Here is a 17,165-nt window from a genome sequence, read left to right as displayed (position 1 = left end):
GTTCAAGTCCTAGACTTGACATGGGTGTTTGCATTTACCTGGATTTATTCCAGGATTTAACCGGCGCTATGCTTTCAGTGGTAGGTGACGTGCCCGTCAACAACGAGGCGCCAGTGGTGATTTCGTCAACCTCAAGATATGCCAGCTCAGTCTCTCGGAGGTGCTCATAGGGGTAGGGTATGCGTACGTGCGTGTTTGTGAGCGTCTGCGTTGTACTGTGTTCTCAAAAAAAAATGGCAAATGAAGGTTGCTTACATGATCCCACTCGGTACATCATGTACGCTTTGTGTGTTCATCATGTACGTTTTGTGTGTTCATCAACTTGAATCTGATATTCGCACTTTGTGTTGATCAAACTTGTATCATTTATTCTATCTTCATTATGGTGATGTCTTTAAACATGAATGCTCACTCAGTCTTCTTCAAGACTTGTTCCTCACTTGATCTTCTAGAATCCAACACATGGTCTCCAAGCATTGCCTATGAAAAACTCTTCAAGTATAATTCAATGCAAACGTTAGCAAAACCATAGATGGAGGCTCCAAGCACTTTTAAGTTGCAATATTGTCCATTTTATTGATTTGAAAAAGGAGAAATGGTGGGAAAAGCCTAATTTGGGGGACCAGGGGTCAAATTCGGGCGGGTGCTGCATTGTTCATGTGCTTATCGTAGTATGTTCAACCATTCTTATTTTCTTAAAGGAGTGCACTTTTGTGTTTGTTGCTCCACCCACTACTACCCATTTTCCATATATTGCATTGAACTATATTTTCTTGTTGAGACTCACTATTTTCTATCCAATGATGTGAGAAAACTGATTCGAAACATTTCCCATATAAACACATGTAGTGGATATTGTCGTAAGAATTCGGATTTACCCATCCTATTTAATGACTTCCCATTTGGTCAGTCGGCTTAAAATATGTCAACTTATAAAATATAATATAGAAAAAAGCTTAGTACAAACGAACAATCACATGAACCATTCGCCAAGAGAACCAACAACTCCCTAGAACACACCTGCTAGTATAGTAAAAAAATTACAGCTTGTGATTACGGATATACACATCATAGTAAGTATAATAAGGTAATGTAAGCATGCCATAAAATTTAAAATAACATGTTATCAATAAGTTGGAGGATAGTAGAGGAACGGGCCGTACTGCTAAACAGTTTGTGAGAAAGTGAGACTCACATGACATGGCAACACATTATAGAGAACCATTGGCTTTACTGTTAAATTTGCTCTTACCACATCCACCACAAAATTAATCACAATCTACTAGTAGTAAATCAATCATCTCAGCCACAGAACCACACGTGGGATTCATCTCTCCCTGGTGGAACCAGGCCGCAATCACACATTTGTTCATGACTTGTCAGAGAAATTTGGTCAGACCGGCACGATCGAGTCAGGAGTCTCGAACTCTCGATGGAAGAAACAAGAGTGGCTGATTAAAACCGAGCCGAGACAGATCAGGTAACAAGGCCGAAGACTCCACTGTCCAGAAACTCAATAGCCCAGGCCGAGCCCTTAAGATACAGCCCAGTAGGCCCACGCTCTAAAACCCTAGATGTTCCACGGCACCTATATATACGCAAGCCGTATAGCAACAGAAACATCGCCCACCCCACCGCCCGCCGCCCGCCGCCCGCCACCTTCTCTTCCTCCTCGACGCAGCGCTTGTTCATCGTTTTGTTTCTTGAGCTCTTGAACTGATTATTGTGCCCCGTCTCCGAATTCCTTCGAATCCTCTTGTTTTTTACTTCTTTTCGATTCAGATCTTGGTAAAGGATTTGCGAAATCAAATGATGATAGCAAGACAGGGACATCAGAACCGTTTCGCGGTTATGACAGACTACGTCTATAATGGGAATCTCTCTGATGTTTTCGATCTCCCAAAGCCAAACATTGATTTGATTTTCTGTCGCAATTTGTTTTTAGATCTTCTGTTTTGTTTTACTTCTGCTAGTTCTTTGATTTGCCTTTGCAATTCGGATCTTGGTTTGGAATTTGGTAGATGCAGATGAAGACAATAAGACAGGGACATCAGAACCATCTTATGGTAAATGATAGACCACGTCTATAATGGGAATCTCTCTGATGCGTTCTTTTTTCCAATCCAAACATAGTTTTTAACCTCGCTATTTGATTTTAATCGTATAATAGGATTCGATTTTCTGCCGATGATGCATAAAAATGCACGTATTATCGGAGTACTCCATGACGATCAAAACATATATTGTCACTACCACTGAGGCAGCTTTCTGTTTCGGTTTTCGATTCTATCTTTTGTTCTTTTGCTCGCTGGTTTATGTATTGAATGGTTAAATTGGTTGATATGGATCGGAGCTTACTGCCGGTGATGGTGTTAAATATACTTTGCAGCATTACGCTATGAAATAAACCTACCAACTGAGGCGTTTGCTTCCTATTCCATTCTTGGTCTGAATCTGTTTTACTTTGTTTCGTTTGAGATCTCGATCCGAGCAAGACTAAGCTCTGTATATCCAGGCCATTTTGTGTTCAATCGGCAACTTCGAAGTTGCAGACCAGGCCTGTATACGGTTTACGCAGAGGACATGACAAACAAGATCTTCGAAGTTAAATTTTTTGCAAATGTCTTTTTACAGCGTTAAAGATTATCGGATCTTTTTGCAAATTTTTGCAAATTCTTGGTCTGAATCTGTTCTACTCTGTTTCGTTTGAGATCTCGATCCGAGCAAGACTTCCGTATATCGAGTCCTTTTTGTGTTCAATCGGGAACTTCGAACTTCGAAGTTGCAGACCATGCCTGTATGCTGTTAACGCAGAAGACATGATAGAAAAGATCTTGGTAGCATAGATTTAGTTTAAAATGATGCAAATTGTCTTTTTACAGCGTTAAACATTACCGACCTGAACTATCAGGTTCCTAATTTGGTCTGCTCCAATGACCCGAACTAAGTTGAGGCATACATCGACTAAAACCAGGAAAGCTATTCCTGATGTAGCAGTTTTCGCATCGGCTACCTGTGAATTGTGTCAGATCTCTTTAGCTTATCAATTGAGATTCATGTAAAAGTCTCTGTCCCTCTTGTAGTTCTCCGGATTGCCAATCATATTCTTTCGTACTCCATTCTGTAATTTGCGTATCAATTTGTGGGCAATTAAATCGGTTGTACCAACAAGATCTACGAAACGTAATTTGCTTCTGAATTGAATGTTAAATAAACGACATGAACCAAGTTGGTGTCCGAAATGTTGAGTTATATAGTGTGAAAGCAGTGGAGCCCACGAGCTGGAAGTAGTAATACAATTTGGGCTTGCACATCGACCACCGGCACAACATACTTAACGGCATCTCCTGCGTCGCCAAGCGATCCGGGCTCCACGTCCAGCGACCCTGCCTTCATGCCAAGTGAGGAGGATGGAGGCGGCAATGGCAACGAAGGCTAGGAGGAGGATGGAGGCGGCGCTTTCAGCGAGGATGAGGAGGAGGGCCAGGTGGAGGAGGACTTCGACACCAAGTTCTCTCGGTTGGAGGTGCAGGAGGCGGCGGACGACAAGGCGGCGGTAAGGAAGAAGTCCTGGACGCTGGCGTGGGCGGTGCGTCGTCGTCCGTTCACTGACGAAGATGCCATTTCTTCCAGTTTCAACTCCTCGATGGGTGCGTCGTCCTTCAGTTCTGACAAGAAGGTGACAAGCACCCATACATCTCTCATTCTATCTCTGACCATCTTGAGATAGCAACCTTTCTATTCCCTTCCACTGCTTAGTTAGAATGATACGGAAGACTACATGTAAAAATGCTGGATCAGGAGTTTCGATGACGAGGGAGGGTCTTCTAACAAGAAGGCCAAAAATTAGTTTTAGTTTGTATATTTTTAAGTAATGTTAAATATGTTTGAATTTATTCGATTGAAGTATCTGGTTAATTGTTTAGGCTATAATCTATTCGATTGGAACAACATGACAGAGGACTACTTTCTCGCGTTTAAACTTGCTCAACAAAAATGAAAATAAGTAGCACCAAAAAATACACTTGCATGTCCAAAATGTGTCGGACAGCTGGAGGTAGCCCCCGGCGCAAATGGACATTTCGTCCTTGGCTGTTATTTTGGCGTCCGCCAGACGACGCAAACGGACGCTAGCCCCCGATAGAAACGGACATTTCGCCCCTGGCGGTTATTTTGGCGTCCGTCAGGCGACGCAAACGGACGCCAGTGGACAATTTGGATGTCCGAAATGATGGCGCCGCTGGAGATTCCCTAAGTAACATATGGTCGCATATGGTCAACGGAGAGGAAACCGTATGTGCGAAGAAGATAGCACATGGTCACTGGAGAGGAAACAACATGCGCGGAGAAGCTCATCGGAGAGCAAACGATTGGTAAAGCGTAAGTCGTGCGTACTATTTTTTCCTCCTTTCTTTGCCTCAGAGTGAAGATAGCACCTGTTGACAGCTCAGCTTTCTGTGTCCGTTCATGGGCTGTTCATGTCGTTCTCATGCCCGTTGAAGGCGCGCCACCGGTGTTCGACCCTATTGTCGAGTCGTTATTGGAGGTCAAAGAGTCACTAGAGGTCCGCACCGTTGAGCCATGAAGAATGCCATGTGTCCCGTGGATGTCTACGAGGCTCTGCTAGACGAGCGCTCCCGGGCATACAAGCTATACTGTGCGAGGAAAAACGGACGTCTAGGAAGGGCGCCTCAGGCTCTGCTAGCTGCGGCCTCCGGGCTCCGACACAAGTGCTCGTGCTGATAATGCCATTTAGTTTATTTACTTATTAGATTATCTGTATGTACTATGGGGGGACAATATTGATTATGAGCCCTCCAAATATGAAGCGTATCGTACTTTTGTGCTGTCTTGTGTACATAGTTGTATCCAAAAACGAAGATGTTTGAAAAGGAAAAGATGTAGATGGAACTACAATTGACAAATATTAATTGTGCACGTACAAAAGATGAACGCAAAGTTAGACAAGTTGAAGATGAAGAATATTGAAAAATATGTCCTGGACATGGAAAATAGGCTTCATTATGTTTTGGCTGCTGTTGTAATTCTAATAGGTGCTGCAGTAGCATTTTCAGGTTTATCTAGGTGCAAGTAGTGGATATTTCTGAAGAATCGTGATGGTTGAAAACTCAAAAAAATGTAGCTCTCAAAAAATTGGGAAAAAACTTGGAAATAGTTCACACATGGTTAACATCGAAAAGAACCATTTGCGAGTTGTACAGAACGCAAACGGCGTTTCTATTACTGATCGTGTGCCATTCCGCAGGCCCATTGTGACCCAACAACTAAAAATTACCCTACAAACTTCTTATAAATAACGACTGGCGACCTTATTTGGTCTCATTCCACTCCACAGCCGCATCCCTAGTTCCCGGAAAAATCACCTGGTCGGCAAGGCGGAAACTAGCTTTTATCTCGAGATTTTTCTCGACCTAATGCCGATGACCTACTGGACAGTAGGTAGGCTGGGTGTACCGCCGACAAAACCGGTCAAGCCGGCTCGTCCTCGCCCTCCTCCATGGACGAACCCGTCCTCGTGCTCCACCTCGGCCCGTTTCGTAAGATTTACGATCTTATTTTCGTCATATTTACTTTATATTTATAGCATGCTTCTTGTAGATGAATGGATCTATTTAAGCCCTGTTTTTATCACAGATCTACTCTAAGAACATTTGGATGTTCATATCACAGATCTATCACTCTAGCCACTTGCATGTTTATAGCATATATCTACTCTAAAATGGATCTAACGTTTTGTTCGATCTATATGTTCTATTGTGTAATCTAGGTAGATCTATAGATAACTATTTTTTTATCTGTTTGACCTTATTAACTTGAGCTATGTTCTTATAATAAAAATGATATTTACTGCATAATAATTGGACAACCTTGGCTTTGCACAATCACCTCTGAGTAAGAAGACAAATCATTTGAAGGTGCATCTATATATTTATTTAAACTTGTCTATGTTTATGTCTAACTCCAATGATTTTATTTTTGCAATTTGCCGGTCTTGTGCCATGAATCTAGCGACGCTGAGCGTGAGAACACACGATTACGAGGTGACGATGCGGAGTGTGAGTATTGCGCTCAATCTCCTCCTCCACCAGATGGCAGAGGCATAACAAATAGAAGGTGACAGCAGATGCGAGGTGGAGGAGCTGCATCGTTGCAAGAGGCACTATTTGTGCAGATATCTCATTCTTAGCTAGGAACTGAATTTATGTTGTGATACATTTGTAGATGTGCTGTATGAAATGTACAATTAAATCAAAATAAGTTTTGCAATGCATGTGCATTAAGTGTTGAGTTATCGTCTATAGTGGGTGGTGTTATAGAGTAGTATCATATTCTTCTAAATTTATTATTTTGTAGAATTTCAATACAAATATGTGTACAAGATCTGTTTGGCATTTCCACCTATGTTACTCTAATCCTATCTCTCCTCCATAATTAGATGCCACATCATCATTTTTGTGGATCTAGGATGCATGATACTACCTAAGATACTAGCACTATGGCCAGGCTTAGGTATTGGAAAAAAGTTTGCGACACTTGCTGAAATCAAACGGCTGTTTGAAACAAACATGTGCCATCTATGTTCAACACATACATCTAAATAAACAACATCATTTGCGATCTTTCAGCCGACTGACGGTCTAGTACGAAATATCGTGTGCGACGGCGTGTCGTTTCGCACATGATTTCTTGTAGAAAACCGTTTACGATATTTCACCCTGTCGCATACGGTTTCAGAAATCTTGTGCATTGTGGAGGAGGATCGCCTACCCTTGCATATCGACGGTTAGGTTTATCTTTTACGACAACCCATTTCATACATGTGCGACGACCTGATCTGTACCAGTGAGTAGTGACAACACATGCCATAAATTGAGCATAACATGCTCAACGTCGCTTAACAAATTTATGCACACACATGTTCCCCAAAACTATACCATCCATTGGATTGAACTGGTTGACAAAACAGGTAAAGGAAATGCATGATAATATGTACATGTCACAACAAGACAGCATCAGAAAAACCAAACAATATTCATACTCTATCTACACTGTCTCGTTAATAAAACTAATTAAGCAAGACATCACAGATAAAGGCCAAGTAGTGGCTAACAATTGTAACATACCAACAAGACCATCTGCAAGATAAAGTTACAACACTCGCATCATTACCACAACACCACAACGCCAAATCACCTAAGAATCATCTCAGAGGAACCCTAGAAGTTAACTGATAAAACTGAACCAAAGGTCCAGTAACATCAACATGGAAATAGCACCATGGTGTGAACTAGATCCTATACGACGAGATGAACACACTAAAACAAACCCTAGACTCACATATGTGAGTTACCAGCGGGAATCGGGACAAAGACCATGTAATAGTCACTGCAACTAGGTAGAGTTCGTGACCGAGAGGTCATTATTAAAGCTAGAGATAGTAGTAGTAGAGAGAGAGAGAGAGAGAGAGAGAGAGAGAGAGAGAGAGAGAGAGAGAGAGAGAGAGAGAGAGAGAGAGAGAGAGAGAGAGAGAGAGAGAGAGAGAGAGAGAGAGAGAGAGAGAGAGAGAGAGAGGAAGAGAGAACAATTACCAGGCAGAGCGCGGAGGTAGTTTCCGATGAGACCATGACACACCATCACAGGAGGTGGCGGCGCACCCTACGTGCTACATCGGGCCGCAACCAGCACAACCAACTTAACCATATATAGGGTTAGGGTTGGGGGCGATGCAACGAGACGGCGAGGGTAAGTCGAATTGTTCTAATTCATTGAGTGGACGACATCGCGTCGTTTGTGATCGACGACAGTGGTGGAGCTGGCCGAAGTCCATCATCATCGAGGGGCCACTATTGCGGCGTCGACACAGTGTCGCGAGAGCGTGTGAGAGAGGGGAAAAGAGAGGATGACGTGGTCGTCTGGTCGTTTGACCCGACCAAGCCAACTAGTTTGCTAAACCTATTGGATTGGTTTGATTAGTGGGCCTAACAACATTTCTATCTTTCAAGATTTCCCCCTAAATACTGAAAAATCTATTAAACAACAATGCTATTTTTTATATCATTTCAAAATAAGTTATAAAAATACTATTTTGGTTTTTAATCTACTTCGAAATGTTTTTTGTGAAAGTTAAAACTATTTGAATAATATAATTCCCAAAAGAATTTTTCCTTAGTATTTAAAAATCCTAGAAAAATCTTTGATACACCCAAAATAATATTTTGGAGTAAATCCTTAAAACTTTGACAATTCAGCGTATCATTACCATGCATAATAGTAATTAATGCGTATTCTTAAACGAATTAAATATGTATAGATCCACCAATAATTCAAAAAATAGAGTAGATCCATTTACAATTCGTAAATAAATAAAACTAAGGGGTTAACTACAAAACGAACCCAAATGCATATCATTACCATGCATAATAGTATGAATTGGATTTTTAAACAATGTCTTACAACACGTTTATGCTATCTTTGCAAAACCCGAGGTCTTGGGTGTGACATAAGCTTTAAACTACATTACCTCACAGTTTCAAGAAAAGTTCAACACTTTCTAATACCTTTGAAATATTTTTATCAAACTATTTACGAAATACTATTAATATCACCTATGTATTTTAAAGCCAAGCACTACTTACTCAATTATGAATATGAATATGTAATGTGCGTTGGAAGCATGGTATGTGTTGAGGTGGAGGTTCCATTGCAACTGCGAATAAACTCAGATATAGGAGTAAGAAGAAATGTTGTTATTGATTCTTGCACCATATATTACATGTTTACAATGAGGTCTACAGTGGCTCTAGGGAGGTTAACTAGGTCTTTCTTTTCCTTTCACATATCACCAGATGACATGGTGACTCAGACTATGTGGGTTGTGATCTAACAATAATAGATGGTAGGCTACTTAATCTCCCTTCTCGAGTGACGAATGAGCTCCTTGGACCTATGATGTATTGTAATGTCTCGTCGTGGAGAAAGACCTAAAATCGAGGAAAGACCGGGGGCAGCTGGCATTACAAAATGGTTGGTATGCTAGGTTAGCGAATTGTGAAAGAGAAGATAGTGTCTTGGGTCATGGAAGAAACATGGAGTTACCCACATGTAGTGGGTATGATTCGTGTACACATTACCTCACAGTTGCAATTGAAACGAATGTTTAAGATATGTGGCAGAAGTCGAAGTCTATATATGAGAGGAAGACAACTGTGAATACGGCATTTGTAATTAAAAAATGATTGGGATTTGCTAGTTGTCAATTAGCTGAGAACTAATTTCATGCTCAGTCAAGTTTTACACCATTTGATTTACCTTCTAATTTGTGCTATTTATGAGTTGCAATATGAGTTGCAACTGAAATTTGATGACATCATCTGACTGAGAACTAAGCTAGTTCTTAGTTGACTGAGAAATAGTTACACCCACAAAATATAAATTAACTTTAATCAATGAAGATACACGATGAATATGAGGTGTGTGCTAATCCGAATTTGTGCCCCGGTTTGCCCAACAATATCTGCATCGAGTAGGCACGATATCTCGCCTATATCAGCTATAAGAATGGCAAATTATTGATGCTAAACCGAAAGTTCACAGATTCCCTTCAAACGTACATACGTGCAAGCGAGACTCTCCAACAGTATGCATCGCATCAGATTCAGTGTTGCCTCGCGGCTCGCGTTGAAGCTTCTCCTCCTCGCGGCTCTTGTCCATGAAAAATGGAGCAGTGCCGTGCCGGCATTGGGTGCGCTTCCGTTGCGGCCGTGGCATGCAGGTTACAGAGACGGGCTCGTCGGGCTGTGCCTGTCCTGATCGAGCCTGCGCCAAGCTTTGACTTGACAGTGAGCAGGCAACGCCCCTGCTTCGTCGGCTTTATCTTGAGGTCGATCGACAGTAATTTGCTGCCCTCGTGCGATCGAGCTTTCATCTGTACTTCGATTAGCCGCAAGGCTTACTTCCGAACAGCACGACGTACGTATCAGTACCTTGCAATTGCTGACAACAGGAGTCTCCGTGTAACATTTTCAAGTGGCGTCCACAGACACACAGGACGGAAACTGTTTGTGCGATGACCAAAAGGAAGAGTGCAGCCGCCTAGGGCCGTAGCAATAGGGCGATAGGTGATGGAGCCGCATGCTGCTGCGTACGAGGTGACCCCCATGCATGTCCTCGTGTGTCCAATCTCGGAGACCACCACATGAGATCGACGTACCCACCGGCCGGCCGGCGGCCGCAGGCGAGCTCCAAACGCTTTGAAGAGGGAGCTCCCCCCCTATAAGAAGAATCACACAGGCGATGCTGCACTTCCACAAGTCCATCGACACACCCATCGTCTTCTTCCCCATCCAATGTGCGGTTTCTCCCACTGCCGCCATGAACACTAGCTCGCTAGTCGCGAAGATCGACCTTCCAGCCAGCCATGAAGCGTGATTTGTCTATTTCTCGCATGTTTGCAACTCCCTGCGTGTGTGCTCGCTAGCTTAATCGGCATCTTTTAGCTCTCGCATGTGGGGAGGAGGTTAGCTAATTCTAGCTGCAGTGCACATGTAGCCAAGGATGAATTGCCGGCGTCTGCTTAGGAAGATCGATCGATCATGCCGGCAAGTCATCTCTGGCTACGTGTTTGCCTCCTTTTCTCATGTTGGAGCCAAGATGTGATCCACTAATGACTGATCATCCGATCGGCTTGCTTGATAAGCGACAACGCGACGACCAACAAAATGGAAAGGAGTAGCACAAACAGGTAAGCCGAACTGCCGAAGTACGTACTCATGTGTTTAGTTGCCATTCTCCTGACAGCAGCAACGTTTTCCTTGTCCGAGATCTGGTCTCCGTTTTCCCACAGACTACGTAGTCGTTGCGTTTTATGTAGCTCGGTTCGTGAACACTGTTTATGAATAAATAAATCGGTTTGAGATGTTTATGCATCAAGGCCTATTAGCTCAGCTGGTTAGAGCGTCGTGCTAATAACGCGAAGGTCACAGGTTCGAGACCTGTATGGGCCAAAGTTTTATTTGTTGCAAATAGAATATTTTGTTTTGCCAATCAATAAAAAAAAAATTGTGCAGAAGACGGCGCTAAAATTAGATTTGTTCAGCGTCGAGACGTTTCTTCTCCCAGCCTTCTTTGAAATCTTGAGTCACGTCCAATGCATCACGAGCCTAAGCGCATGCTTCTCAAAGGTCATCGCATCTAGTTTCTTTTCATCATATTGTTTTTCTCTAGTTGGAATAGAACATACCCTTGAACAATACCGTAAAAATTTGGATTTCTATGGAGTCTTCAGCTTTTCAGATCCATTTGTTGGGAGAACTGCAAACATCACATTCCAATTCCATACACTGATTTTTTAAATCAAAGATTCTTGTGAAGGTGTATGTTTCTATAATCTTTAAGAGGCATTTGCAACAAGGAGAATTAAATCTAGCTTCAGCTAAAACAACTATTGTGATTGTGTAGAATATGTATATGTGCTTAGCTACAATTGGACTTATAATCCAACATATTGGAGTCAAACTCTTATAAACTGGTCTAATTTATGAAGGCACCGTGAGATAGTAAAAATAGGCTAGACGCAAGTTTTAGGTTAGCCAGAAGATTTTTTGTAAGGATAGTCCAACACTCGTGTCAGGGGCTACCTGTCCGGCATGGTGTTAGAGATATGATGTGTCCTTTGTCCTCAACGAACTTGTCGTTGGTGGTACTATGCCGATTAGTACATGGGGAGGAGCACCCGCGGATGTAAGCGTTACTCACTAAACCGTGCTACCAAATTTCGATGTTGTGTTGTGATTGCTTGTCCTCGCCATATATTGATTTCGCAAGTATTTGGATCTAACATTTTTTTTTTGCGAAGGAGGCAAGGACCAGATTGGGTTTCTATTTTCCATCACCAATTACACAAAATACTATTTTTTTTCTCAAGGATTTAACACCTAGTCCTTGTTTAAATCCGGATATGCAAACTCTAGACCACCTGACGGTATGATTTATTTTCTTAGTCTTGTGGCATACCAACAAAAGTTCCATCCCAAATTTATCCATTTTTTTTTTATAAAAGTTAAGTTAAGGAGAAACATAGACATGCAATAAGAAGGGATACTCATGAGACAAACAATCAAGAGGATTTATCTCCTAAGATTTTATCATCTTGGCATATAGAAATCACAATAGGACGTTTTTAAAGGAGTGAAAGTGTGAAACTAATAGGTACACGAAGATATACCTCATAGGAAATATTCCAAGTTAGCACGCAAATCAGTGATATTGCTATCACGTCCAATATAGAGTAAAAACTTCACTTTTCATAAAATTAACCATTAAGCCATCAACTAAAAATGCACACGAATAACTTTAGATCTAGAGCTTTGGCAGGATCTTGATTGGTACAAAGTACAATTTCATCAGCAGACTATAAATAGCAACATCTTTGTAAACCTATGAGATATATCTATTGGCATACATCTAGAAACATCACCTGATGTTTAATAGGAGCTGAGCCTCCACAACGAAAACCGAGTGCTGTATCTAGTATATATACAAAAATATCCTAAGACATTATGTTGCCCAAAGTCAGTCATGGCATGTAGTGCTCTTCGTTTAACCCGTGCCCATGGTAATGGTGATCCCTTGTTAAGTTCTCCTAAATTTCTTTAAAGAATAAAACACGTGTCTCCATTTTTGCTGAAAATCATTCAACTAAGTTTTTTCTATAGGTAACTTTTCATAAAGCCCTATGTCGTGACAAGTTAGACCAATGTGTGGTGACCGATTTGGATGAACTTTGAACATCTTTACCAGATTTATTACTTAGTAAACTGAAGTTTGTGTACCATCATTGGCTCTCTATGCTATTTGTAAGTTCTATGTATAACATATTTATCTACTTTTTAAATTGAAGAAAAAATCCTTCAGGTAACCCCCCAAAAAAATTCCGTCCGCCATGGAGCTCTCGTTCTTGTCGACTAATTTCTTTGCCTCCCCCGACCTCCGGTGATCGATTTAAATGTCGTGACGCCAAGAGCGACCATGGATCTTCGTGCTTGTGGAGAATATTTCTCTCATTTATGTATTTGTGTACTTATGCAATTTGTCCAGAAAGTGCAAGTGGCGATGCAGTTGAATAAGTACCTCCAACCATATCACCATCGTGTTGGAGCTGGTTCTCGCATTAGCGTGTTTTTCCCCACATCTGATTTTTTGGGTCGCAGGGAGAGTTGTCAACCACGATGCTTCCGTCTCTGGTTCATGCTGGTGTTGGTGTTCTCGTTAATAACTACCTATCACGATACTTTCAACATCAACATGCGGTTTGGGCCCCCTCGCCCATTATTCGTCTTTTCTTCTAGGTTTATGTTTTGTTTTTAGGATTGTCGTTGCAGTTTGGCAATATCCAGTGACTTCCAGCTGGAATTAGAACGACTCCCTAGCTCCAACATTGCTAGTCCAAGTGTAACATCGAGCTAGCATCGGGTCACAGCCATCGGTGATTCATTGCGTGCATGTCAAAGACGATCATAATTCCCCTTGAACATTATTTTTGTTGGTATAAGTTTTGAAATTGGTCAATATACAATAGCTTTGTTAGGGAACAAAGCAAAGTTTCCAGTTGTCTCCTAAAAAACAGGATATTATTGCAGAAAGTTGAGCCCAGTGGGCCGAACGAACAAGGCTAATTTTGCAGATTTTATTGCAGAATGCAGAGCCCAGTGGGCCGGCCGCACAAGGGCATTTTTGCTCGTCCCGTCCAAATATCCTTGTCGCCGGCCTGATTCGATTCGTTGTCTTCGCCTTGACTCCGACTCTCATCTCAATCTCGAGCCAGTAATCGCAGTACTGCTAGGTTTTTTTTTGTTGCTCGGAACCAAGAACCCCGACGAACGCGGATGGGGAAGGACGGGAAGGCGAAGGATGCCAAGGGCAAGGGCAAGCAGGCGGCCAGCTCCTCCGACGACGCCGGAGGCGGCAAGGGAGGCAAGGGCAAGGGGAAGGGCGGCAAGGGAGGCGACGACCTCGGCACCTGCACCTACGTCAAAGGTACTATCACGGATCCTTACTCGCAGTTTGCGGTGAGATCGAGAGATTAGGATGGGATCTTAGGGCTATTGGGCTTTGTGTTTGCTAATTAGCAGGATTGTGAAGTTAGATTCGATGCTTGTGCTGAAAAAAGATTCGATGCTTGTGCTGAAGGGTTGCTTGATTTTGATTCTCTTGTTTGTGGTAAAATTGTGCCCTTTTCGATAGTAGTAAGTAGTAACGGGTGGATTGTTTGTCCTGTGGCTGCAGCTAGGCACGTCCTGTGCGAGAAGCAGGGGAAGATCAATGAGGCGTACAAGAAGCTGCAGGAAGGCTGGTTGGACAACGGGGATAAGGTCCCTCCTGCTGAGTTCGCCAAGGTAATTGGCAGATTGATAAACCCTCCTGTAAATTGTGTCCATGTCGATTTTGAAACTAGTGTAGTATGCTGGAAGGGGAAGTGCTTGAGATTAGTCAGGAGTTAAGTGAACCTTACACTGAAATTCACCATCTGCAATTTGCGTTCTGCACGCCTTTTCACCTGTTTCTGCTAATGATATATTGGTTAGGGCTCACCTGTTTCTTTTATCTTTATGCGAGTTTTGCAATTGATTGAACCTTCTGTACTCATCTGATAACACAGTCCACAAACTATGTTACTTTCTTTTCTGTTTTTTCATGTATGGTTCTAAATCCTTCAATCATTGTGCCTGAAAGTTGGATGCATTCTCAGCTTGGCACAGATAGTGTTTCTGTGAAGTCAGGCAAAGATGGAATCACTTTTGATGCCATTGCTTCATATTGTAAACAGAAGTTGGGCTATTTTTGATTATTATATTTGATGGGGTGAAAGGTGCTGGTAGTAAAAATGATAAGGCATGGTCCAAAAAATGGTATATGACTTACTCTGCTTATTGGTGGTGCCAATTCTGGACTCTAGAGTAGTACTCTCTCCATCCCAAAATATAAGGCGCCCTTAATTTTCGCTGGTCAACAAACTTTGACTATGATTTGTATTTATAATATGCCCACAAATTTACTATAAAGATATATGAAATGAAAGAAGTTTATAAGACGAATGGAATGATACAGTTTATACATTGCAAATTCATATGATTTAGTATATATTAGTGGTCAAAATAATGCATCAAAGAATGCAGAAAAAGCTTGCTGTACATTTTGGGACAGAGGGAGTAATAGATTGACCGTCAGAGTAGCTCACCATCAGAATATGCCAGAGGATATTGGGAGCTTTTACTTGGACATGATCAAGCTGTTCTCAATGGAAAATTTATAATCATCGAGTTTGTTTTTTGTTCTCAACTAATTGTCTTGACATGCAAGAATAATGTACAAGCTGGAATAAAATCCCTCCAGTAGTTCGGTGCAGTCTGAAAGCTGGCTGGCTAAGATATCTTTCATGTACTTTCACTTGTATTGCCTGTGACTGCTGGAATTGGGATATATGTTATGAGTGGTGAACACTAATGGATTACAACACCTGGGAGTCAGGTGTTGCACCTGCTACTCGGGACAGGCCTGTGACTGCTATCTAGTGCAGTTTATACATAAGACATCGAAATTGGAAAATATCTTCCTAGCAATTTTACCTTTAGTTTAAAATTAATGTTCTTTATGTACAGTTCTTAAACTTGCTGTCTTTAGAGTGTAAACTGTATTTCGTACGCTATTAAATGTCATGGAAAATATTTCATTTGACTTACGCAGCAGTTGTTTTGATACTGCAGGTAGCTTCAGAATTCTCTGAGTGCCCATCAGGAAAGAAAGGTGGAGATCTTGGATGGTTCCCACGCGGCAAAATGGCCGGTCCTTTCCAGGAAGTTGCATTTAACACACCTGTGGGAGCTACTAGTGCGCCATTTAAGTCTACGTATGTGAACTATCGCTGGTTCTCTTCCATAGTTTACTTATCGATCATGCAAGTAGTGCAGACACAAGTCATGATCCGTGCAGTATTGTGATGCTCTTTTTGGCTATTCTACCAAGTACTTGCTTAGGATAAAAGGGAATATTGCTCCCCTGGATTATTAACTTAAGCTGTTTGCTTCTTCAGATTCTTGAACGTCCGCCTCATCTTTTGCTATGTGCTGACACAAAATATGTTGATTTTTATGTAGGCACGGGTACCACTTCATCCTGTGCGAAGGGAGGAAGAACTGATCGGAAAGTATGCTTCAGGTTCTGGATGCAAGCACCTCAGGGTAATATGGGATGCAAAGGCCCCCATGTCTTCTCTGTTGACTCAATAAGCGCGTCTGAACATGTGTATTCTAGCTAGTTAAGAATTGCCCAAACAATGTGCTTGCTGTTGTAACCTCTGAGGTTGTGATTCCCGTTATATCATATTTGTGTGGAATATGCTGAGATTTAGCATGTGTCTCCATTTGATGGCCATCACTTTGTGGATGCTCGTGTCTGTTTTGCATTTGTTGAAAGGTCCTTCACGGGAGACGATTGTTGGAATCATCTGTTGGCGTGATATCCGTATAAAGCATGCCAAGGTCTAGTTGAAACATTATAATTTGGAACAGGGGAGCAGAAAAGATTGTGTTATTATATAGTAATAATAGTTTGGTGATCCTTTTCACAAAATAATGAAAAAAACGAAGGCAGAATACAGATTGGTGGTCCTGTCATTTGGGAACCTTGCCTATGATATATTTGTGAGTTTCTGTAATCATTTGGTTAAGTGGTCTAGGATTTGTAGGTCCAAAAAGAAAGGTGGGCTGGAAACTAGAGACTCAAAATGGTATGTGACAAAATATTTCCTTATTATGAAATGGGGGTGGAAACTAGAGACTCAAAATGGTATGTGACAGAAAATAGTAAAGCCAAATACCTTAGAAACAAAAATGTGGCTAATGTCAAGGCAAGAGTGCCGGATTCCCCTTGTTGGAAAGCCTTGTTGAAAATTGAAGAGTTCCATTTTAAAGGAAGAAAGGTAATTCTTAATAGGGGCAATATTGTCAGATTTTGGTTGGATCTTCGGTTAGATAATGCACCCTTATGTGAGTCATGCTCAACATTGGAAGTTTGAAAAAGTCTTGATTTGTAACATGGTTGTTCCTGTTCGTAGGAGGTTGTGTCCGGTTTTAATAAGGCAATGGAAA

General features: G+C 41.7%; 1 protein-coding gene and 5 non-coding genes across 6 annotated transcripts; all 6 read left to right on the top strand.

Moving 5' to 3' along the window:
- The first annotated feature begins 1,802 nt into the window (after positions 1-1,802).
- LOC124658559 lies at positions 1,803-1,892 on the top strand. The gene has a single exon (XR_006989279.1). It is a non-coding gene; the product is annotated as a small nucleolar RNA R44/J54/Z268 family (small nucleolar RNA).
- A 128-nt stretch (positions 1,893-2,020) lies between these two features.
- On the top strand, positions 2,021-2,111 carry LOC124658556. Its single transcript, XR_006989276.1, has one exon. It is a non-coding gene; the product is annotated as a small nucleolar RNA R44/J54/Z268 family (small nucleolar RNA).
- A 71-nt stretch (positions 2,112-2,182) lies between these two features.
- LOC124658603 lies at positions 2,183-2,263 on the top strand. The gene has a single exon (XR_006989314.1). It is a non-coding gene; the product is annotated as a small nucleolar RNA snoR122 (small nucleolar RNA).
- Positions 2,264-2,354: 91 nt separating this feature from the next.
- On the top strand, positions 2,355-2,428 carry LOC124658555. Its single transcript, XR_006989275.1, has one exon. It is a non-coding gene; the product is annotated as a small nucleolar RNA Z267 (small nucleolar RNA).
- Positions 2,429-10,950: 8,522 nt separating this feature from the next.
- TRNAI-AAU lies at positions 10,951-11,024 on the top strand. Its single transcript has one exon. It is a non-coding gene; the product is annotated as a tRNA-Ile (tRNA).
- A 2,762-nt stretch (positions 11,025-13,786) lies between these two features.
- Positions 13,787-16,452, top strand: LOC124655032 (peptidyl-prolyl cis-trans isomerase NIMA-interacting 4-like). The gene is made up of 4 exons (XM_047194003.1): positions 13,787-14,055; positions 14,305-14,414; positions 15,783-15,925; positions 16,173-16,452. The coding sequence occupies exons 1-4, from the start codon at positions 13,905-13,907 to the stop codon at positions 16,213-16,215; spliced, it is 447 nt and encodes a 148-aa protein (XP_047049959.1). The 5' UTR covers positions 13,787-13,904; the 3' UTR covers positions 16,216-16,452.
- The last annotated feature ends 713 nt before the right edge of the window (positions 16,453-17,165 follow it).

This window comes from Lolium rigidum, chromosome 5, assembly GCF_022539505.1.
Source record: "Lolium rigidum isolate FL_2022 chromosome 5, APGP_CSIRO_Lrig_0.1, whole genome shotgun sequence".
NCBI classification, from domain to species: Eukaryota; Viridiplantae; Streptophyta; class Magnoliopsida; order Poales; family Poaceae; genus Lolium; species Lolium rigidum.
This window is presented reverse-complemented; position numbering and strand designations above follow the sequence as displayed.